Source organism: Rhinolophus ferrumequinum, chromosome 7, assembly GCF_004115265.2.
Source record: "Rhinolophus ferrumequinum isolate MPI-CBG mRhiFer1 chromosome 7, mRhiFer1_v1.p, whole genome shotgun sequence".
Taxonomy (NCBI): Eukaryota; Metazoa; Chordata; class Mammalia; order Chiroptera; family Rhinolophidae; genus Rhinolophus; species Rhinolophus ferrumequinum.
The window spans coordinates 42263863-42289222 of NC_046290.1; the positions used below are offsets into that span (position 1 = coordinate 42263863).

Sequence of the window (25360 nt, forward strand, 5' to 3'; positions counted from 1 at the left end):
ATAATACCAGCATGGGCCAGGGAGCTGTGTCGTACACAACTAGACTGAGAAACAACGGCTTGAACCGGAGTGGGGGCTGGGGAGGCGGAGAAGGGGAAAAAAATTAAACATTTATTTCTTTTCCCTAGTCCAAACCCCTGATACCTCTACAAAAAGAGACTGATGCAGAGACCCAGAAAATGGTGCTTACTAACTACATGTTCCCTCAGCAGCCAAGAACTGAAGATGGTAGGAATTTAAGAATCTCTTTTCTTTTAAAAAATACTAATCACAGCAAAGGTGTGAAATGAATTTTAAGTCTCAAAGACTCTTATTAGTTTGAAGGGCATTTAGAGAATAGGTCGATAAAGTTCTCTGAAAATGGAAGAAGAAGGCAACATCTCAGGGTTATATATAGATAGTGGAATTTAAAGGTATATGTATGTAATATACTTCATTACAATGATTCCTTGAAATTAAACAGTGAACATCGATTACAGATCTCTCTCTTCTAAATCACAGTTAGCTAAATGTTAGGAATGCATGTTAAGTGTTATGTGATTAGGACTGTTAAACCAGGAAATATTTTGTTCACTTCTGTTGCTGGTTGTAGACTCAATACTACCATTGGATGTACACACTTGATAAAGTTAACCTATAGAATTTTGACTGTAAATGTAAGTTCTAAGTTCTTAATTACATTTTACCAAAAAAGGGGAATATACCCTTTATTAGCCACAAATATTTTTCCACAATTATGGTATGAAAGCCTTTTAGACTAAAGAATAAATTGTTTCCAATATATATTGTAGTGTGTGTGTGTGTGTGTGTGTGTGTGTGTGTGTGTGTGTGTGGTGTATATGTGGCACTTAAAAATACAATTTTTATGGGTGTATTTTTCTGAAACCAGTGAAAATCTTCATGGCCCCAAGTTATTTCTAAATTAACTCTTAATACATATAAACATTGGGGGGATGGGGAAATCTAAATTATTCATTAGTTTTAATTTATAAAATATACCATAGGTAAATTAAACGGTTGAGCTTCAGTCTCCTTGTTTTGCAGTAATGATAATAGTATTTATTTTGCAAGGTTTTTATAAAAATGAGAAACACTGGATATAAAGGGCTTAGCACTGTGACAAAATCAAATTGGCTGTTGTTATTCTTGCATTTTTTTTTGGCAGGTTTATTAGCAGACAACTTTGAAATACTTTAATAGACTTAAAACTAAAATAATTTTACTTCGGTTCCGTAACTAGTGACAAATAATTAGAAAACTCATTATTTCTCTGTGCTAATTATTTCTTGCTCTTTGCAAGGACTAAGAGAGAGGCTTTGATAAGTTACTATTTCCTGGGTATATTTGATGAGATTTAATTGGGTGAAGCAAAATCGTTCCGCTTTTGAACTCAATTAGCAGGTAAGGCTTGTGAGTTGTCAGAGGTAAATAGCTTCATTCATTGGAGTTTCTGTAATTAAGGCTTAAAGAATGGGTTTATAAGCAAGATTTTTCTTCCATGTATTTAAATCCACACCCAATCTTTATAGAAAGAGAGGGAATGGATTCTTAGTGTAAAGAAGAGACTTTAATGTCCTATTACATGTGTTGGCAAACGATTTTAATAAAGGACCATTTAATAAATATTTTAGGCCTCATAGAACATCAGGTTTCTGTTGCAGCTACTCCATGCTGCCATGGTAATGTGAAAGCAGTTATAGACAGTATGTAAATGAATGAGCATGGATGTGTTCTAATAAAATTTTATTTATGGATAAATTGAGATTTCATGTAATTTTTGTATGTCATAAAATAATTATTTTTTGGCTTTTTTCCTCAACCATTTAACAATTTGAAACCATTTTTAGATCATAGACTATATAAAAACAGAAAGTGGGCCAGATTTAATAGTTTAGTGTCCCATCTTAAAGTATAGAAAAAGCAAACTTGGAAAATTCATTCTTATTCTTTATTTTGCTTTTCTTGTTTCAGAAAAATAATGAAAACTGAAAAATTAGAAAGAAAACAATACAGATACTATTCCAAAGAAAGATTCCCAAAATTGTTTTTCCCCTGTGATTGAACCAAAGTCCCCAAAGAACATTCTTAATCTTTGATGATTTTATTATATTAATGTTATTAATGCTTAGCCAACACAGTTGTGAGATTACTCCTCTTCCAGGGAACAATCAGGTAAATATTGTTAGTCACAGTACTTTTCCTGTAAAAGTGGTTGGCAGATTATGGCCCGTTGGGCCTACTCTGGCCTGTTGTCTGTTTTTGTGTAGCCCATGAAATAAGAATACTTTTTATAGGTGAATATTTACATCAGTTTGATGATAGTGCATACTGATGTTGACCCCAATTAAGCAAAATGTAATTCCAATAATAAGAATTTCAGTCTTCTTATTAGAACTGTATTATAAAAATTGTACTCAATTATTAGTCTATTTTAAATTTGTCAAAAATTCTGTGGAAATTTGATTTCTCTCATTATTCAAGTACCTATATTATATCCTTGGTATTTTCTCTTGGCTACAAAGCTTAATATATTTATTATCTGGCTATTTACAGAAAAAGTTTGCTGACCTCTTCTCTAAACTGTTCGAATCATGGGTATACTTATGCCTTGATCTCTCTTTTTACTATTTTCCACTTTCATGATTCAAATTTACCTTACCGCCTCTTTTCTTACTGTTTTTCTTAAAAGATACAGTTCACGTAAGAAATTTATTTCTGATACAAAGAAGAGAAGTAGTAAAATAAAATCTTACCACTTCTAATTTTTTATTTTGGAGATGTTTTGAAGTAGATGAATCTTTAATGGGAATGTCTGAGATAGGTTATAATATTCAGAGTCCTCTTAGAGTTCATGTATTAAAGTATTTCACTATGGGTATTGTAAGGATGACGCTGTAATACACTGCACTGACAGTACCAAATCAGAAACTACATTGGTATGATCAAGCGAGTCAATTTCTTTTCAACTATAAGAAAAGCTTTTTCTTTTATCACATACCTCTAAGAAATAGGTAAGTCAGAAAATACAGTGTTCTGGTGTTGGAGTTTTATAAATACTTTGAGAGAAATAGACACTTTCTTCGCCTTTAATTCATTCTGTTTTATTGACCACTTATGGGCCAAGCAGTGTGTTAGATTAAGTATTTAAAGATGAAAGTCCTTGCTTTCAAGAAACTCATAATCTAAAGGGGAATAATGATATATAAATTTGAAAGAGAAGACATGATATCTTGGGCTTAATTAGAGAAATCAGTCTTAAACAGGAAGAAGGGGAAGTATGTATCCAGATAACAATAAATTTGTAGCTGGGGAGAATAGGATGTTGAGGGGGATTATCATTCCAAGGGTTTTTATTTCATTTCTTTTCTCAGTGAAAAGAGAAAATTTCCTGTAGAGGTCGGGGGAATGGTATGTGAGGGACGTGGTAGTGATTTGGGGTGGAAGAAAAGACTGACTAGAAATAAACAAAAGAATTTCTGGGTAGCATTGAAGAGGGAGCAAAGAAGAGGGAATACCATAAATTTATAGTGATTCTAAGCAATGAGGTTATGTCATTTTCCTCTGGTAGAATTCAGCGGTGCAGAGCAAAGAAGGTGGGTGATGAGAGTACCACATCCTGGGTTTTGTTGGATAGGTATGACTTAAGGAAACGGGGCAAGAAAGGTGAGAGTTGCTAAAATAATAAATGGATCATGAAATCCAAGCCAAACAGAGAAGTAAAACCTAGAGTGGTTTTTACAGGAAGAAAAAGAAACAACCTCATTTCTTAACCTCAAGGAACTCAGACTTTACCCGCAATAATAAGGAAGTGAATGATTTGGAACAACAAGTGTAGTTAGTGGTCAAGGGATGGGAAAGTTTTACAGAAGCCAAGGTCTTAAGTATTACCATGGTTGAAAATAACATGGGTGAAGTGTAGATGGACTTTGAAATTGAATGCTTCAAGGAACTATGAAATTGTAGTGTTGAAGTGGTGTCATCGTATACTGTTATAGTTCAGAATATTGGCAGGTTTTAAGTGAAGAGAAAGACTAAATACTATAATCCTCAGTGAATTGAGGCAGGGTGATCAGGTCTAGTGGCACCTAAAATGTAGCATAAGTAATATTACCTGATAACCTGAATCTCAAAAGATGTGAGATTGACACTAAAAGATAGAACGTGTAGGTCACCAGAAATTGACAAGAATGAGAGACATGGTAAGAGTTATTACCCAGGCTCCTGAAATAATTCTGGTGTAAAATTGCTTTGACATAATCGAAAACTCAGAGATCTCTGGGTTGGGCTGGTGGTTGAAATTAACTGCCTGGGATGGGAGGGGAATCTTGTAAAACAGGGGTGTCCAAACTGCGGCCCGCGGACCAACTGCGGCCCATGATCCATTGTTAATTGGCCCGCAGCAAATTCCAAAAATATATTTAGTTTACTTAAATAAACCAGGTGAGGCAATACGTACTTCACCTCGAGTGAGCAGCCCGGCTGTTTGTGTATTTTACCGCATATGGCCCTTGGTGAAAAACGTTGAAAAAAGCTTGGACACCCCTGTTCTAAATCCTGGAAGTAGACATTGTTGGAAACTGCTTGACTCTGCTTGCCTTTCCAAGTATACCATAAAAGTGTGTCAGTAGGGATTCCTAGCAGTTTGAACTACATTCCACAAACAAAAACAAATTGTCCACTTCATTAACTATTAAACAACTACACAAAGCAATTAAAGATAAAATTCTTGAACTGTGTAATGAACACAAAGAAAAAGCTGAATCCCAAAACTCCATTCCCATTGTTAGTATTTGGTTTCATGGCATTCTTAGTTTGAGTATGAGATTAAAAAGGAGGTAACAAGCCCAAAATAAGGACTAAAAATAAATGATGATTATTCTACTTTCACATAAATGTTCAAATTGACTATATTTGGGTATCCCAGGAATTTCAGTTTTTTTCTATTAGCTAATTTTAGGTGCTTTTAATCCCTTACGTTTTGAGTAGGTATACTCATTTAATGGCAGAAAACAATTGTGGTTGTATTTTGTATTACACTGACTTCTATAGGATGATAATGTAATGGTCAAATGGATTAATTTTTTTGAGCCTTAGTTCTTAGTGGTTTTTTGGGGGGAGTTTATTGGGATTTTTTTGTTTGTTTTTTTCATCCCCCTCACTGTGGAAGGCAGCTTCCAAAATGGCCCACCATGACACCCATTTCCTGGTATTCACACCCTTAAGTGAAAGCAGAGAATAGGTCTGGGTGTGGGCACAGTTTGCAACTCTCATATTCTTTGCATTTGTTCAGAATAATACTGTTTCATGTTATAAATGCTTCACGTTCAGGAATCATACCTTATTTTGTTCTTATGGTCACCATGTCCTTTTGAAACCGAGGGCAATTAAGTCCGGGGCTCATGCTGCTTGCGTGGCTTAGCCAATAGACCAACACAGGAGTTGGGCTGTAGAGTAAGCTTTACATTGTCAGAGCACCAGTGATCTGAGAAGGCAGCGGGGTAACACCTTCAAAAACTGCCTTAACATTCTCAGACCAGTTTAGGGTATTTAAGGGAAAATCGGGGCGGTCCTCTAAAGGCTATGTGAGGGGTCTACATGGAGCCTTCCCTCTGGCACTGTGGTTCTCCAGTGGTGTCAGCAACCCAGGAACAATGATGGGAGTAGCCTGGAAAGAATGCTAGCCCATAAAGATTGTGATCAATAAGCCTGAGGGTATTAATCATGAGTTTCAGGGTAATTTTCTAAAGCAGGGGACTGGGACAGGGGACAGGGACAGGGGACAATCCGAGTTTAAGCCACTGGGGGACAATTTATTACTAAGCTATTGGTCAGGAAAGGTAAGGCTAGGGACGTGGTAACAGTTCCAAACCTGCCCTGCTTCGCTTAGGTGAGCCTGGAAAATGTTAATGATGATAGTTTTTGTTGTAGTTAGAAGAGCCTTGAGGTTTTTGGGTTTTTTAGAAAAACAACACAAGATTTCTCTACCTTAAAAATAGACGCTCAATTTAAGGAACAGATTAAGTACAATATTTATATTTGATTTGGAATTTATCTCAAGCCTTCGGTGCTTATGCTGCTTTTTGGTCAGCCTAATAAGCAAGAAAGTATAACAGTCCTCAGATCTTTACCTTTAATATTATCAGATAGCAGGATGTGTAAGGGTTGAGTTTGTTAAATTTTTAATTTTCCTTATATTTTCATATAGGAATATTTTGTAAGCACTTTCTTTACTTAGTAAAGATATATATAATGTTTAATGCAAAGATGTAATTACATGCGGTCATGGAATACATATCACTGTCTTTTTATACCGAAATATCTCGCTCTTTTTGCTTTAACTCCTCCCCCTCCCCACACAACCCCTCGACCTCCCCACCCAGCCCCAATACATAATGAACACTATTGGAATTAGGAATATTGTTTTTGAATGGGTGAACTTGGATGAAGTAATTTATATATTACCATGTTATTTTATATAAAGAATTGTGCGAAATCACATAACTGTAGTGTTTTTTGTTTTAATTAAAATCTATTGGGGTGACAATGGTTAGTAAAATTACATAGGTTTTAAGTGTAATATCTATAGTGTTTTAATTTTTAAATTCTCTTCAGGAACTCTCTAGGAACAAAACAAGAAAAATAAGCTTTAGGGAAGGAAAGATACGTGATTGATATTGTAAAGAAATGTTAGAATTACAGCCTAGTTGGTAGTGTAGCTTTGTAGCTGCTGGCATTGACCAGTCTTGACTTATGTATCTCACAAAGAAAATAACGAGCAAGTAATAATTTTTCATAATTAAAGTAAAATATAATGGATTTTTTGTTTGTTTTTTTTCCTAGTTATGTTCATATCAGATAATGAAAGTTTTAATCCTTCATTGTGGGAAGAACAGAGGAAACAGCGGGCTCAAGTGGCATTTGAATGTGATGAAGACAAAGATGAAAGGGAGGCACCTCCCAGGGTGAGTCTGTTCTTTCTTCTTCCGAATTTGAAACAGGTCTGCTGATATTTATTGTATTTATTTATACTTACATGTATGCCCATACTGTGCTGTTTTGGGGGTTACAAAGAAATATATTGGTTACATTCCTTGCTTTCAAGGCACTTGAAGTTTTATTAATTGTGTATCACATATATCATGTGAAAGAATTTGAGAACCGTATAAAACTATGTGATTTAAAACTAGTTTTCGTAGTGTATATAAATATAAAAGAAACCGATTATTGTTTTCCACCTTTTCTTTCTGTAATTTATTTATAATCTTCTGGGGATAAAGAACTCTGTTTTGAACCTTTTGTTTCTTTATGGGATTGAGAATGTGTGTTACAGTGATACAAGTAGCAAATACACATTTCCAAGTTACTTTTGCATACAATTCTTTCCCTTTATACAAATAGCTAAATCCCAGAAAATGATACCGTAGTTAAGTTGACCTTGGAAGTGTTTGGTTCCCAGCACATAAGACATAGTATATAAATGTGTGATTTATATGTGTCTGGATAAATACCTAGCTAGAAAGCATAATCTGTTTCAAAGCAGTGACGATGTTGGCAATATCCACATAGTACACAGTGTTTCCCCGAAAATAAGACCTAGCTGGACAATCAGCCCCAAAACGTCTTTTGGAGCAAAAATTAATATAAGACCCAGTATTCTATTCTACTCTATTCTATTTTATATTATATTATACCAGGTCTTATATTATGTAAGACCCCGTCTTATAGTAAAATAGACCAGGTCTTAGATTAATTTTTGCTCCAAAAGACAAATTAGAGCTGATTGTCCAGCTAGGTCTTATTTTTGGGGAAACACGGTGTCTCCAAATGAAATAAATATATTTATCTCTGCTAAAAAAGTTTTTAGAACAGTGAAAGCTGTAACTGGGACATCTTTGACTATTCATGAAACCATACTTTTATTGAGCCTAAAATGCTTTCAAAGGCCTATCATCTGTTTTCAGTTACCCTTATGAGCCGGACAGCCAATGTAATTAAGATGAATTATAGATTAAATTTTGAGGTTGACATTATAGGTACTTACTCATATTTTAAATTTTGCTTATTTTATTTTTCTAGGAGGGAAATTTAAAGAGATATCCAACACCATACCCAGATGAGCTTAAGAATATGGTCAAAACTGTTCAAACTATTGTACATAGATTAAAAGATGAAGAAACTAACGAAGACTCTGGAAAAGATTTAAAACCACACGAAGATCAGCAAGTTGTAAATAATGATGTGGGTGTGAAGGTTAGAAAACTCAATTCAAAAGAATTGACCGAAATCTATTTCAAGTTCTTTAAAATTTATAATTGAGCATTGATATAATGATCCTTTTTGTATATAATAAAATGGACTCTCAAATTTAGGGTGGTGTTCTCAGCTACCTGAACTAAAAGTTACAATAATCAGTGAACTCCCTGATTGCTGTTATTACCACTTTATTTTGGGTGCCGACTGTCCAGATAGTCCAAGGAGAGTGTCAGCATAGCCTTTAAAAAGTCATTGCAAGATTGCCACAGGGATACGAAAGTCTATTTAGGGAATGTAATCAATAATGTTGTAAAGATTTTGTAGGATATCCCTTGGATACTTGTCCCCTTAGGGAGACCACCTCAGGGTTGATGTAGATGCCTGATCACTGCACTGTACACCTGAAGCTGAAGCTGAACAATAATGAATGTCAACTACAATTACATATATATATGTATATATAGTTACAAGAAGCGGAGTACAGCATTAGGAATAGAGACTGGAAATGTAATGGCTGTGTGCGTTGTCAGAGGGGTAGTAGATGGGGGCAGGGGGATTATCTCTGTGTGAGGGATATAAATGATAAATGTCTATTACATTGTTTAGACATTTGTACACCTGAAGCTAATTTAAAAAAAAAAAAGTCGTTGCCTAAACAAAGAGTAAGATAATCAGTGTCAGAAATTTCATTGTTATAGAAATAGTCTTTTCCCCTGGTAATACTGATTCACTCTACCCAGTTCTTATTTAATTGCTGTGACAAACCATTGGCATTTACTTGGGATCTTTCAGAAACCTACACAAATCCCTAAATTGTGTGTTCTTTTGATGGACTTTTCCCCCCACATTGCATCATAGAAAGTTTTGTCATGTCACTAGAGTTATTACACATTCTACATTGAGCAGAAAACAATCTAACCATCCTGATTTTGAGCTTGGTGAGCTACATGACTCACTCATGAATTTCAGCTTTGCATCTTCTGAAATGAAATGTAGCCTCAGCTAAATTGTAAAGTTTAATGTGCTTTATGGACCTTTGAGGACCACCTGTTCCCAAAATGAGCATTTTATCTTAGTGCTACAGATTTCCATGTTTAAAATTTCCTTGATTTATCCAGCATAGGAAGATGTGAAATTACTTTTAAATTTTCACCTGAACTTTAATAAAAGAACAAATATAAAGCATAAGGAATGTGAATTTTTTTATCTTCTCTTTTACTTAGACTTCAGAAAGTACTACTCCAGTAAGAAGCAAAGCTGATGAAAGAGAAAAGTATATGATAGGAAACTCTGTACAGAAGACCAATGAACCTGAAACTGAGATCAGTCCTGGGAATCTACCAGTGGCTGCAAATGTGAAAGCCTCTGAGAGCTTGAAGCATGTTATTAATCATGATGATGTTTTTGAGGTATGGCTTTATGATTATTCTGGAATGATCGTAACATCCGATAAGAATTTAGTATTTCATTGTTCTTAACCGAAGATAGGATACACCTGATATTGACAGTAGAAAATATGCTAATGCATTTGCCATTGAGAAATTTTGTAATATTTGCTTTAATGTGACTCATTTATCACTTTAAACTTAAACTATTTTACCCATTGTACTCCAAAGTTACTACGTAAATTAGATTGTGGTGGTTCTAGTTCTGTAAAATACATGATAGTAATTGCTTTATTTCTATAACTTGAAAAAAGGTTGTCATAGGTACACTTCAATTACTTGGCTTATTTAAGCATTAATTATTGATTGTGAAGTTTTTTTCTTTGAATGTCTGAAACTTTTTCAGAGTTTCTTCTAGTGGATCAATGAAAGCTATAACTTTTTAAAAAATAAATTTATTGAGGTGTATAACTCACGTAATATACAATTCACTCATTTAAATAATGGGTATAATTCAGTCACCTTTAGTATTCTAAAAGTTGTGCAGTCTTCACCACAGTCACGTTTAGAACATTTCATTACCCCCAAAAGAAAGTCCATGCTTCTTAGCCATCACCCCACAACCTCTCCATCCCCCTGACCTCTAGGCAGCTAGTAATCTACTTTATCTTCCTCTATAGATCTGACTATTCCGGCATTTCATATAAATGTAATTGTACAATACGTGGTCTTTTGTGACTGTTTTCTTCCACTTAGCATATCATCTTCAAGATTATCCATATTGTAGCATGTATCAATACTTAAGACATTTTTTATTTCTAAACGGTATTCCATTGTAATGACAAATAATGGACATTTGGGTTATTTCTACATTAGGGGTGTAATGAATCAGGCTGCTATAAATATTTGTGTACAAGTTTTTGTGTGTATGTATTTTTTCTTTTCTCTTGGGTATATACCTAGGAGAATTGCTGGTTCATATGGTAACTGTATGTTTAATTGTTTGAGAAACTGCCAAACAGTTTTCCAAAAGTGGTTCCATCATTTTCCATTCCTCTTATATACTGCTGGAGATCATGGAAGATGGTAAAGCTGTAACTTTTAAAAATGAAATTCTGAAATGTTTTTGATTTGTAGCTACAGTGTCCACTATGGAATCTACTAGCTACTTGTGGCCATTTAAATTAATTTAAGTAAATAAAATTAAAAATTGAACTTCTCAGTTACATTTGCAATGTTTCACATGCTCAGTAGCCACATCTGGGGAGTTAATGACTACTATGTTGAACCAGATCGTTTCTATCATTACAGAAACTTCTGTTGGAGATCACTGGTATATAGAAAAATGGATATTGTGGGTTTTTAATAGCATCTTTATTCCTGAAAATTTAAATGTGTGCAAAGCACATCATCTGTCTTCATGGTTATCCTGTAGGCTTGTATTTACTATAGGAAGAAGCTCATGGCTTTTGAATGTACTAAATGGGTCACATCATTCACACTGTTATACAGAGGGTATCAAAAAAAATGTAAACACATTTTAAGAAACGAAAAAAAACTTAAAATTACGCTGATGGTAACCACTTTGAGCACCTCTTGTAATTGCAGATGTCAAACGTGACTTGTATTCATCTTTTGTTATCGGTATATATTGAGTATTAAAATTTTAATACAGTTTTTTCTTTTCTTAAAATGTATACGTTTTTTGGCACCCTCTGTATACATTGAACTTAAAATGACAGTCTGTGAAAAGGTTATTAGATGTGTCTGTGAACTAATTGCTCATTTAGTGTAATTTTCTGTGTGTAAGGAGTGTGTTTGGAGCGTTAGTGGCAAATGGATAGATCTATATGTAGAATATAATTAAGGTTAGACTTGCTAAGTGTGTAAGAAAAGTACTAATAAAAATATTTAGGGCCACAGAAATTTAGAAAAAAGATATTTTCTGACTACGAAGATCCAAGGATGCTTTAAGATGAAGGAGGCATTTAACCTGTATTTTGAAACCGTTCAAGTAACAGAATAAAACTGAATGAAATGTGGAAGGACTAATGAGAGCAAAGGAAAGGTGTTTGGAAAATGTAGAAAAGACTGTGTTTCATATAACTGAATATGTCAGGGGTGATAATATGAAATAAAATTAGTAGAGTAGATTGGATCCTGATAATGAAGCCCGTGAAAGGCATGCTAAGAAGTTTAGACTTAATGTTCTGTAGTCTTTGGGGAACCACTAAACGCTTTTTAGCAGAGCATTACTAATGATAGAGCTATGTGTTAAAGTTATCTGGCAGCAGGTACTGAATTCTCCAAGTTTGAGGGCTTTTGAATAATGATAGTAGAAAATGCGGACTGGAAGTTAGTTGCAAGAATATTACAGATGTAATGTGTGAATACCCCTGCCTATAAGGAATGAAGAAGAGGGAACAGTCATGTAACCCTGCCTGAATAGGGGTGATAAGAGAACAAACATCTTTGGAAGGACAAGTTTGTTTTTGGATGTGTGGAATTCGAACAAATGACAAGACCCTCAGGTAGACATTTAGTAGGTAGTTGGAAATGTGGATCTGTAGCTCAGCTGAGAAATCAAAGCTAGATTATAAATTGGAAAACTGTCTACATTAAACATAATCATTAAAGAAAATACATATCTGGGGGAAAGAGTAAAAAAGGAAAAAAAAAGAGCTAACTGCAGAAAAATTAAGTGATGTGAGTAAAGGAGACTAAATATTTGGATGTTTAGGAGACTGCAGTTCCCAGAAGTCCAGGTATAATATAATTTCATGAAGGCGAAAGTCTGGTCAGCAGTTTAAATGCTGCAGATATCAAAGATTAGGATAGACCATTTGCCCCTCCTGGTCACATTCATTGTCATCAAGTCCTGTTAATTCCAAAATTTCTGTGAAATTCCTTTTCTCTTTACCAGCTGACACTGCCATTGCCGAAGGACAAATGCATCTGTTTTCTTTAGGCCTGTTGTGATAGCTAGATTGCTTTCCACCCGTCTCTGCTCTTCCTGTACATTCTTCATTTTAAAATATAGTCTGGTCTTTGGATTCCTGGCTTGGCAACTTCCGATCACGTCCACCCATTCTTGAGCTCATACTCACAGCATATTTCACCATCCAATCCAGTTCACCTTTTCTGTCTTCATCCTGAGTTCCAACTGTGTGGAGCTGACTTACCATACCTTTTCTTATTTCTGTGCTTTCCTCTAGTCAAAATGTCATTTCCCTCGTAACTCACCCTTCAAGATTAAACCGAATTTACATTCTTTTCCTATTCTACTGATTACCAGTCACACTCTTCCATTATAGTCCAATCTTGAACACGGTTGGCGAACTACTGCCTATGGCCTACATCTGGCCCACTGCCTGTTTTTGTATGGCTTGCAGGCTAAGAACAGCTTTCACATTATTTAAATGGTTGAATAAAAATCAAAAGCAAAATATTTCATGACGTGAAAAATTACATGAAATTCCGTTTCACTGCACACATTTTGTCTGTGACTACTTTTGTGCACAACACAGTTGAGTAGTTGAAACAGACTGGCTCTCAAAGTGTAAAATACTATTTGGCCTTTTCGCTGAAAGTGCCGACTCCAGTCCATATCTTATTGGCACTTACGGTACTTATGAGTACCACTTATTGTGGCACTTAGGAGCACTGAAAAGTCTTAGTACTTTTAACAGACTACCTTTTAAAAACCTTGTGTTTATTTTCATCGTATTAACTGAGAACATTTTAACCTGCAAAAGATGTGATTTTTGTACAATAGTAAAATTTTTCCATTAATGTGTCTTTTTTCCCCTACCTAATAGTTCTCAGTGGTAGATTACTTGGGATAATTGCCAAATATTAGAGAAAAATTTATGGAGCATAATATAAAATTCTGTCTTCAAATTGGGCAAAAATTGCCATTAATTTGTGTTAGCAGAAAAACACCTCAGTCCTAATTCCTTAGAATCCAGTGATCCTTGAGGTCAGTAAATTTGAGGATTACGAAGAGACTTCATTGGAGCAAACTGAGTTTTTCAATGGCAGGAATGGTGTTTTATTTTTATTTCTCTGGCACTTGACATAGCACCAGACACAAGTAATCATCAATACACTTGAATTAAGGCCTGCTGCAGATAATTAACCCATAGGTGCTTTGGCATATTGTTAATAACTGCCATATTTTGAAAATTTTAAAATAAATCATATGCTATGGTTATGTCACTACGGTTACCATAAAAAGGTCTCATATATGTTCTAAACATTCTTTTCTCTTTGAAGTTCTTATGACAATATTTATTCATTTAAAGAAACCATAATCTATTTTCATAAATATATTTTTTTTCTTTAAATTAGGAATCTGAAGAACTTTCTTCTGATGAAGAGATGAAAATGGCAGAGATGCGACCACCGTTAATTGAAACCTCTATTAACCAGCCAAAAGTGGTAGCACTTAGTAATAACAAAAAAGGTTAGCTGTTAAAGGAAAACACTAAGAATAGAAATGGGCTGAATAAAATTTATAATTTTTTGAAATAATTTTATTAAATGTCATTATGTTATTAAAACACTTTTTAGCAACAATTTTTAAAACATGTCTTTTTAAAAGGTCTATTTCTTCTCTTTTTTTAAAGAAAAATCTTGATAGACCTTTTCTCTTTTCCTCACACACGTCTACTTACAAGGGCATGGACTTTACAGACAGACAAGCCTAGAATACGATTCCATTTCTACCACTTATTTGCTGTGTGATCCTTGAGCTACCTAATTTTATCCGTATGTAAATATCTAATTTGATATAAAATGAGGCTAATGAAGGATTTTGTGAATATCATATGTATTAGATTATTCACTGTACTCAGATCTAGCACAGCCCCTGATGTATGATAGATGCTTGTTATTTTATTTATCCCAGAACTTATTTTTACACCACCCTCTTCCCAGCCATTCTTTCATGTAGCATAGAATCTCTGACTTTTAGAAATGAAAGGGAACTTGAAGAATATCTTTCCCTTCCTTACATTCTTCCCTCACTCCTCCCTACCAATGCTTGAACAAATCAATACCTATCTCCACTAAATATTTATCCAACCTTTGCCTTAATGGCACTAGTGAAATTTACTGTTTCAAGGTGGCCCTCGGATAGCTTGGGTTTCATAGTAGTAATGGTAGTGATATTTGTTGAGTAGCAACTTTGTCATCTGCTAAATATTTTACATGTTATTATCTAATTATCACAGTTGCCCCATGATATAGAGATGGAAGAAGAACATATCTTGAAAAGAATTTAAGTGCCATAGAGCTTAAACATTATTTTAAAAATTTATAATCCAAGACCCTAATACTTTAAAGTTGAAGTTAAACAGAGCCCAGTGTGCTACTGTTTTTAACTGTAAACACAATCCAGACTACTTAAACTGAGATATTTGATATCCTTAATTCATGTAATCTATGACTGTGTCTACATATGCTATTTTATGACTTGGCTAGAATTGAGGCAATTGAAAACATCCTTTAGGGCTGTAAAGATACTATGTTGTTATCCTTTTTGTCACTTTTTTTTAAAATTAACTACTTTTTATACTACCTGCCTATAATGGAATATGAATGTTGTGTATTTCTGTTTACATAATTGTTATACACAAAACCACCTCACATTTTAAGAGTTCACTATTCATATACAATTCTTTGAAGTGATTTATAAACATGAAGAGAGAACTGACCTTGTGAAAATTCCTTGAGTTTGGTGTTTGTTTTTTGATTGAGTGCATTGCTTATTTTTATTGTCAGAATAGATGAAAACTCCATACATGTATGAAATAATTTCTTCCCCAGATAAGTTTACCACTGTTGTGAACTGTACTCCATATTTTTTATTATTACGACTTCTTAAAATTGTAAATGAGTGGAAAAGCATATTCACTAAAACTAATTGATGACCTTAGAAAACATTGTGTGATATCATCTTTTCAATAGTTAAAACTAAATCAAATTCTAAGTGACCCTAACATTGATTATATATATTTTTTAAACTAAACGTATTGCTATTTTTAAATTCTTTAATCTTTATGTGTATTAGGACTGAATTTTCTGAAGTGCCTATGGTTATTTTCTCATCCATTGTAATTCTTTGCCTTATATGTTGAACCAGGACAATATGAATGCCATTTGTCATCACTAGAAAGTATTTCACACAAATCTTGGTGACTTTATCAACGGCTTAAGTTTTTTGTTTCAGATGATACAAAGGATACAGATTCTTTATCAGATGAAGTTATACACAATAGCAATCAGAATAACAGCAACTGTTCTTCTCCATCTCGGATGTCTGATTCAGTTTCTCTTAATACTGATAGTAGTCAAGATACCTCACTCTGCTCTCCAGTGAAACAAACTCATATTGGTATTAATTCCAAAATCAGGTTTGTGAACATCTTAACAAAATGATTTATTTGTGCAATAAATAGCGATAGTAAGGCAAATAAATATATATGATAAAAACATAAAGATTTCATAAGTTAATATTATAGAAGTGGTTCCGGCAGTATATGGTTTCTTCCCCATTTTATTACTAATTATTTAACTTCTATACGTTTCCGTTTTAGATTTTTTTTTTAAGTGGGAAAGAAAAGATTTAAAATACATTCTAGTTCTCTTTATTAAAAGGTTGAATAGTTTTACAGTCTATTTGGTGTTATTCAGGTTGAAAGGGGTATTTGGATTAGAAATACAAAATTATTTTTGGGGGATGACATTAAAGGGTTCATTCAGATACTTCCAATTAGTGCTATTTGTTTGGCTTACACTTAAAATTTGTAGGTCAAACTCTGAAACGACTTAATTCTTACAGGCTGGAATTTTAGCTTAAGTTTAAAACAAATTTACTATTTGGGCTCTCAAGAAGTTTGGTTATCAAAGTAAGGCTATTACCGTTTTACTTTCATGTTAGTATGTCAACTAGAGTGTTTGATAGAAAGAGGTGGGTAACTACTAAACTCAAAGCTTATTGTATGGATATTGTTAATTATTTTTTAGAGTTAAATTGTTCTTAAGCTCCAGGCAGTATATTTAAGTCAAATTTTGTATGTATTGATTTAGATTATTAGAAAAGGAAGACGAATTTTGAATCTCAAAATGAGTTTAACCATTATGTAGTTGTAATTATGATTAATCATTTATATCTCCTCTGAATTTGAGGTTAAGATCAAGTAAGGTAAAACATTAATTTTTATAACCTCTTAGATGTTAAGATAATGATTAATTTGTTGAATGATAAAATTTTACTGATGTTGGGAAGTAGTTTAGTATTTTCTAAGTTGTGTTTTTTTATGTAATGGAGTAAAGGCTAAGAAAGGGATACAACCACACCTTTTTGCGTTGTATTTCTTATCATGAATGTTATCTGTAACCTAATGGAAAGATTAATATTAAGGAATATTTTTTGAAATATAACTTGCATATACAAGGACACAAATATATTTTCATATCACCAAGAAGAAATAAAATATTATCTATAATTTTGGAATGTCATATTTATAAATATTTGCCAAATACAATGTAGTCACTTAGAAGAGTGATTAGATTTAGTTTCTGTTTTGATTTTAATATTTTGTAGGTCGTTGAGCAATTGTTTAGTAATTTCTTTATCCATATTTTTTAATCTAGCAACTTAGTTAATATGATTAACTAGGTTAATAATGTATAGTTTCAGAGTTATTTATAAAAATGTTCTGTGTTCTTCACTATTCAAGTTACTGGCTTTTTCCCATGTATCTGCTCATCTTTCAAGCATTTCATATTTTAGCATAATTGTGAAAAGGTGAGCTGAAGAGAATAAGTCCATAGTTCTTTATTATTTAGCTTTATTAATCTATATTGTGAGTAAGTGATTTATGATACTGATGAAATGAATCTTGATTATCTATGAATTTTCATTAGTATATTTCACTTGTCTCCATTTAATATATATTATTTGACTACTATATTTTTAAATTACATGCTTGATAATAAATGCCTTTCATCTGTGACTCCCATCAACTCTTCTAATTTTGTGTTACTCACGCATTAACTAGTTATTAATGTTGCCCATTACTAAGAAAACTGCGCTTTATGATGTTTGTGATAAAATTATCTTTGTTTTAGGCAAGAAGATGAAAATTTTAACAGCCTTTTACAAAATGGAGATATTTTAAACCACTCAAAAGAGGAAAAATTCAAGGTTCGTGATAAAAAAGATTTTAACTTACCTGAATATGATTTGAATATTGGAGAGCAATTACTTCTTATTGAGAAAGGTGTTGACTCAACAGCTACATCTGATGAATGTCACAAATTAGACCATATCAATATGAATCTTAATAAACTTGTAACCAATGATACATTTCAACCAGAAAGAGTGGAAAGATCAAAGACACAGGATATAGTGCTTGGAACGGGCTTTTTAAGTATTAATGCTAAAGGAGAAGCTGAGCACTTGGAAAATGGAAACAAGTATCCTGATCTGGAATGTATAAATAAGGTAAATGGGCATTCTGAGGAAACTCCACAGTCTCCTAGGATGACTGAACCACATGACACCGATTCTTCTGTTGATATGGGTATTTCCAAAAGCACTGAAGATCTCTCCCCACAGAGAAGTGGACCAGTTGGATCTGTTGTGAAATCTCATAGCATAACTAATATGGAGACTGGAGGGCTGAAAATCTATGACATTCTTAGTGATAATGGACCTCAGCAGCCAAGTGAAACAGTTAAAGTTACATCTACTGCTGATGGAAAAAATATAGTCAGGAGCAAGTCTGCTACACTTTTGTATGATCAACCATTGCAAGTATTTACTGGTTTTTCTTCTTCTTCTGATTTAATATCAGGTACAAAGGCTATTTTCAAGTTTGATTCAAATCATAATCCCGAAGAGCCAAATATAACAGGCCCCACAACAGGTGGCCCACATTCCATGCCTCAAATATATGGTCCTCCACAATATAATATCCAGTACAGTAGCAGTGCTGCAGTCAAAGACACTTTGTGGCACTCCAAACAAAATCCTCAAGTAGATCATGTCAGTTTTCCTCCTCCGCGCCTTCCTAGATCAGAGAGCACAGAAAGCCAGACTTACACTAAACATTCTGCCAATATGAATTTCTCTAACCATAACAATGTTCGAGCTAATACTGGATACCATTTGCATCCAAGACTTGGCCCAGGAAGACACGGGGAAATGTGGGCCATCTCACCAAATGACAGACTCATTCCTGGAGCAACTCGTAATACAATTCAGCGACAAAGTAGCGTGTCCTCTACAGCCTCTGTAAATCTTGGTGAGCCAGGTCCCACAAGGCGGGCCCAAATCCCTGAAGGAGATTATTTGTCCTACAGAGAGTTACATTCAGTGGGAAGAACTCCTCCGATGATGTCAGGATCACAGAGACCTCTTTCTGCACGAACATACAGCATGGATGGTCCAAATACATCTAGGCCTCAGAGTGCTCGCCCCTCTGTTAGTGAAATACCAGAGAGAACTATGTCAGTTAGTGATTTCAATTACTCACGGACTAGTCCTTCAAAAAGACCAAATGCAAGGGTTGGTTCTGAACATTCTTTATTAGATCCTCCAGGAAAAAGTAAAGTTCCTCATGATTGGCGAGAACAAGTATTACGACACATTGAGGCCAAAAAGTTAGAAAAGGTAATTAAACATGAATTTTTCATTCTCCTCTTTATGAATTTACTGCTTTTTCTTTAAAATATTTGCCATTCTTTGTTTTTTAAACAAGGTAAAACAGTATAATCTGAATTATTGAATATATACTTATATTCTAGGAGTTTTTCCTTGGTACTGAGAATAGAGTTCCAAGTTCAGAGTTAGCCAGACTCAAAGCAATTGAGATGGTAGTGTAAGCTTGTTTCTCTTCTCTTAGTCCCCAGTGTTTTCTAATAGGCTTACATTCATTTTATATATATTTAGGTGTGTATCTCTTAAATTTTGCCACACATACTATAAGTAATGTATGTACATGTTTACCTGTTTAGCATTTTCTGACCACCTGTTACCATCTAGTAATAATTGGTTATGTAAATATGTGTATAAAAAATAAGCAGTTTGCTATATAGTTAACAGAAAAACAAGAAATGTATTGTAAACGTAAATATTTCATCTAAGATTTTTTGTCCCCAGTTATATGACTAACACTGTCACTGACACAGATTGCTTCTGGCATGGCATTTGCTCTTTTCTGAACTGCATTTCTGACCTATTTGAACTCACGTGTCTATGGCTCTACTGTAGTTTGGAAATCATTGGTAAAATAACATGCTCATTTTTCAGTTTATAACTTTATACATAGATGTTTGTTTTTTGAAAGGAGTTAACTGTAAAACTGACATATTAGTGCCACAGTTCTGTGGCCCAAGTGTATAAGGCATATTCTTTAAGATTTAGCTTCATACCTCTCAGTGGATTTTACCCAAGAATTATCTTATCTCTGTTTATTAAATATAAGATAGATTTTTAAAAATAGTTGAATGTATACAACCTCAGTCATTATTTTAAAAAATTCCTTAAGTCAAATTTTCCAGAAATAAATACCTATAACTGTTAGCGCTGTGAAATTCTGTCCTCTCAACCTTAAATATCTGAGTTATCTATAACTGTTGGGCAACTGCACTCTCGTCTATTTTTTTTTCAGGTATAACTTTATACATATTTTGAGGCTCTTTGAACTTGTATGCTTTTTCTAAAGAATTCGGAAATTTCTTAAGCAGAGGAGTAGTATAGTTGTTTTATAAATAAACTTCTGGTGATAGTGTGGAACTGGATTTGAGTAGGAAGAGGCTATAATTAAGTTGATTGAGTTATGAGACTATCTAGCAGTTCAGAAAATAAATGAGAAATTATCAGTGGAATTGAGTCAAAGGAGTGAATTCAGGAGGCAGTTCTGAAATAGACTTTGTATGAGTTTGCGTCTCACTGTAATATTCATGTAATCAGTCATTGAAGGAAAGGGATTTAGCTTGAGATTGGTGTCTTAAATAACTAGTTGTTGGGAAGGGCATTAATTATTAAATAGATTTGGAAGAAGAGATGAGTTTGTTTTATATTATACATTGACATCTCAGATAGCTATTCTCCCATAACTTTCTCGTCTGACAGAGATGTGCCTGGACTGGAGTAAAGGAAGCAAGTAGCAGCCACCTCATTGTTCATTTGTGCCTCTGCTTTTCATGTTTAGAAATTTGCCATATAATTGGAGAGTGCATGACAGTAGTTTCTCAATTGTGTGCCCACTGGTAATTTAAAAGTGAGAATAATTAGTTCAGTGAAACTAAGAAAAGCCTTGAGAGGACACAAGGCAACATGATTTAAATTCCAAACTTGAAAGCACTGGTTGACGATGTGGGGGGTGACGGCAGATATCTATTTTCCCCTCCGTAACTTCTCCCCCTACCCCCCAACATAATTCTGATGGCACGGTGGAAATTTGAAAAATTTCTCCAGTGGATTTCACAATGCTTGTCCTACCTCTAGAGGTAAATTCCCAAATCAAAAGTCGCTGCTTTGCCCAGCTGAGAGTTTAGTAATAATACAGAAATAGATAAGTTATTGACCCTTAATTAGTTAGTTTTAAAACCTTGTAGTAGTAACACCTCTTCCCCACCCCCTAACAAACTACCTGGAACCCAAACATATTTAAAAAAAAAAAAAATCTCACCTCAAAAATACCAAGACATTTACAAATAAAACTTAACAACACTGAAAATGATAAGCATTTTTATTTCAAAGTTGAATTATTACTAATGTCAGCATTTGCTCAACCAGAATGTGATTAACAGTATAATTTCCACGTTCACTTGCTGTTGCTGTTATACAACCATTAGCGTGCACTGCACAGTGTATTGACCTGTTGTGATGGGTGCAGTTTTATGTGGATGTCTGTGCACAAGCCTGAACTACAAACCACACCTATTCTGAGCTTCAGCCTTCGTAGTCAGTCAGTGAAATATTTACAAAAACCTCATACATGTATGTTCAACAATGCCAGAAAAGGCTTTGTTGCAGATCTGCATACCCTTAAAGAGGGTCAATTAGTCCACTCAGGTTAACAACATGTTAAACACAACGTGTGTATATGTATCTGTGTGGATAATTATTTTTACATTTTAATCAGATGTTTATGGAACCTCTGAATTTGACTCTGCCAAATCCTTATTCTTTGTGAAGTGGTTTTGAAGAGTACAGGCATAATAAGCCTATTAAGTTTAGCTTTTTCTTCAATCATTACTTTAGAAGTCACAAAATAACTATAAGTGTACATTGTAATTTATAGAACATTTTCATTCTGGAATATCCTATTAAAGTTTCTTGGTATTAGAAATCAACTTCATAATCTGGAGAGGTGGATACGATTCCCTAAGAGAGGAACAAAGAATTGCTTGTTAAGGCATTTCTGTGTTTCTTAATAACAAGCCTTGCTCAAAATGTGGTTTCTCTCAGTTTCACCATCAAACCTTCAATATTCAGGGACATGACAAAAATCATCCACATGAAAGAACAGTGGTTAACAACTCAGAATAAACAAGCAGGAATAATGAGAATCAGGCAATGCATTTATTTATTAAGGTACATTTTTCAGGCAGCTCTGGGATTAATGTTTAGGTATTCATGTAAACTCAGTCTTTGGAAGGGATTCCATTAGTGGTTCTTCAAATTTAAGCAGCAAAAGCCACTACTAACTCCTAAAATATAATAATCTTTAACATCTATTGAATGGAAAAAAATTTTTATATGTGCATTTTCAGATCTTTTTTTCTGGTAATTATAGAGCAGTGGGAGCCTTTTAAATGTTATATCCGAAAACTTTGTGTTTATATTAAACTTTTCCCTAATATAAGACATTGTCTAAATGTAGAAGATAATTATTTTTAGAAATTGCAGTTGACCAAGAGCCCTGTGTGTTTTGCAAATATATTTTGTGCTATATTGTGTATGTTTAAACTCTGCATTTATTTAATAAGACAATTTCTGTCAAATGAGACTCTAGAAATCCATTTGACTTAGAAATAACTGGTTGTTGGTAAAATTTATCTTTATAGATAAAGATAAAATTTTTGGTAAAATTTATCGTTATATATGAAATTAGTTTGTGTTCCATATATAACTTCATATGTACAGATACATCTGGGTATGGCATCAATTTCTATGTTCTGACAAACTTCTAATAAGATAGGTCAGGAGTAAAGGAAATAACAGCATAAAAGCATCTATATGTTTGTACTTTCTTCTTTGGTGTTTAAGTTTGAATGGTTGGATTACATGTAACTGTGTGTATGTGTATGTTGTCATGTAACTACATGATAAATAGTGCCAGTTTCTTTCAGTGGCACTGAAAATTCCATGTTGCGTATTTCTGTGTGGTATTGAGATTATTGTAAATACGTCTATGTATGTAACATGTCTTGTGAATTTTGCATGCTACACTAATCTCTGTTAAATCTATCCCCTCTTTATTCAGAGCATGCTGTCAAGGTCCTTTAATTCCAATTTTACTGCTGTAAGCAACTTTCACTATGGCAGCTCTAGGGATCTGCATGGCAGCCAAGGCAGTCTTGCCTTGAGTGTTGCAGACGGAAGAGGTTCTGGTGGGCACATTTTTCGAGTGAGTACCTGTAGTAGACTAGTACTGTTAGTACATAGAAGAGAAATAAACCTCACATTTTCATGTTTAACGTTTCTAGAAAATAAATTTTTATTGTGGGTTACGTATCTTGATTACCTCCCAGTTCCTCCACGGCTTTGTGCTAAAAGTTTCTGCAAAGCTGATTTAGTCTTTATTTCTTAAGTTTCTGTGGTAATAACTAAGAATGTAGTCAACTCTTTTATGTTAAGAGGGTGTGGGCAATAGGAATCACTGAAGGTTTTCAGAACAATTATTCTTTGCTTTCTCTTTCTCTTAATTAGTTTGCTCTCCCCAAACTCAAAGTTTTTAGGCTATGACATACGTGGTCCACAGAGGAGTTGTGGGAAAGAGTAATTTTCACTTTAATGATTGAGTGTTGGCAAATAAAAAGCACTAAGAACTAAGTGGAACTAAGTTTAATCATAATTTGCCGAATATGATTAAATGTGAGGCTGGAGAAATCGTCGTAAGTACCAATGAAAAGGCAAAACCCAAATTCTTTATTACCCACATTTCAGCATAGTCATTAGTGATGTAGAAGAAAGGTTTATTCTTTTAATGAAAATTAAGAGTAGGGGATAAGAATAGCAGAGATGGAGAAAGAACAGAACAGCTCTGGTATGGCTCTGTGTCAAGATTTTTCTCTTCATAACAACTTGAGGTGGTAGCATGGCCTCTAAATAAATATTTACTTCTGCCCCTTTCCTTCGGTCCTGAAAAGACCTTTCTCCCCTTATGACCTTATTTTATCCCCTCCACAGTTTTATTTCTGTATTGACTCTGCTTACTTCTGCGTCCATTGCTTTTTCCTGAGCATCCACCCACCACCACCACCCCCCCCACACACTTTTTAATACACTCCAGGCTCTGCTCTCTTGTATTCTAGAGTAGGAGCAGTCTGCTGGATACACTTTACATCACCCGTCTTGCCCTACCTCTGTCACCTGCCACCACTTGGTTTCTATGTTACAGTGGCAGCAAATGTTTTATAATTTATCAGTTTGAAACAGGGAGACAGGAGGGTGATGACTACTGAGCCCTGCATTTGTGGTACTTAATCCAACTGAAACCCCAGCGTTAAGACCAGGGGCTTTTATTAACTCAGGGGTAAGCTTTATAGTCATCTGGAACAATCGTTCTTTCCAAATTCTTATACTATAATATTTTCTGCTTGTTATTCTTAAATTTAGAGCCTTTGAATCTGTTGCATTTTACTTTTTCATTTATAATATACTTGTTCTTTTCAAGACTACATAAACATAATCATACATTCAGGCTTGAATTTAAACTTCAAGTTATGAGCTAAGTTGATTTTTATGCATCCTAAAAACCACATCTCAAAAACAGAGAAAGAAAATAAAGTATTCTTGCATAAATACACAAAATTAGATCAAACTACAAGTAAAAATGCTAAGCCACAGTTTGATCTAGCAACTAACTGCACGTGATAGATCTGTTGCAGGTAGAATTTCTAAGATTAAATTATAAACCTTCAGGTTTATATGTATCCTGTGGTATATCATAAGATTTCAGATTATTTTTCAACATGATGATGTAATTTGCATATCTATATTGCTAGCCATATACTGTTTTGAAAGTAGCAATGGTGCTGTTTATCACAATCTCTTTAGTTTTCTAAAATACAGCTGTGTGTATTTAGAACTAAATTAAAATGAAAAATATAGGCATATTGCTTCCCAGCATATTTATAAGAAATATTCAGAGATGAGATATTGAGAGTCTGTTTTTCTCTAAAGCTAACATTGAGATAAACTATAACATAAGGATATTATTTGATATATAAAAATATGAATTCTAGTTAGTTAATTTTAAAAGCATTTCTCCAAGCCACTGCTTTTGGATAATATGGAGCTGACTAATATTAGTATGGTAAAATTAAACTAAAGCAAGTTTTATACGACTGTATTTTTTATTGGTAGTGTTCATCATTAAAAAGAAAGTCCTGAGTGATACTGCTGTTAAAAGAACATAAGGGATTTTTTTTTTTTTTTACCAAAAAACTTCTTGTGGTGCTCAACAGTAGTATATTTT

At 33.9% G+C, this 25360-nt stretch overlaps 1 protein-coding gene across 20 annotated transcripts in view; it reads left to right on the top strand.

Moving 5' to 3' along the window:
- ERBIN (erbb2 interacting protein) overlaps positions 1-25360 on the top strand; it is a 104207-nt gene that overhangs the window by 70685 nt on the left and 8162 nt on the right. For 8 of the 20 annotated variants that reach the window (XM_033109860.1, XM_033109863.1, XM_033109869.1 and 5 more), the window contains 7 exons: positions 129-228; positions 6841-6962; positions 8077-8250; positions 9477-9662; positions 13989-14103; positions 15871-16054; positions 17775-19320. In XM_033109860.1, coding sequence (XP_032965751.1) covers positions 129-228; positions 6841-6962; positions 8077-8250; positions 9477-9662; positions 13989-14103; positions 15871-16054; positions 17775-19320 — 2427 coding nt within the window. Of the gene's footprint in view, positions 1-128; positions 229-6840; positions 6963-8076; positions 8251-9476; positions 9663-13988; positions 14104-15870; positions 16055-17774; positions 19321-23143; positions 23288-25360 lie in introns of all 20 variants that reach the window. The other 12 variants (XM_033109854.1, XM_033109853.1, XM_033109857.1 and 9 more) reach the window with 4 other exon arrangements.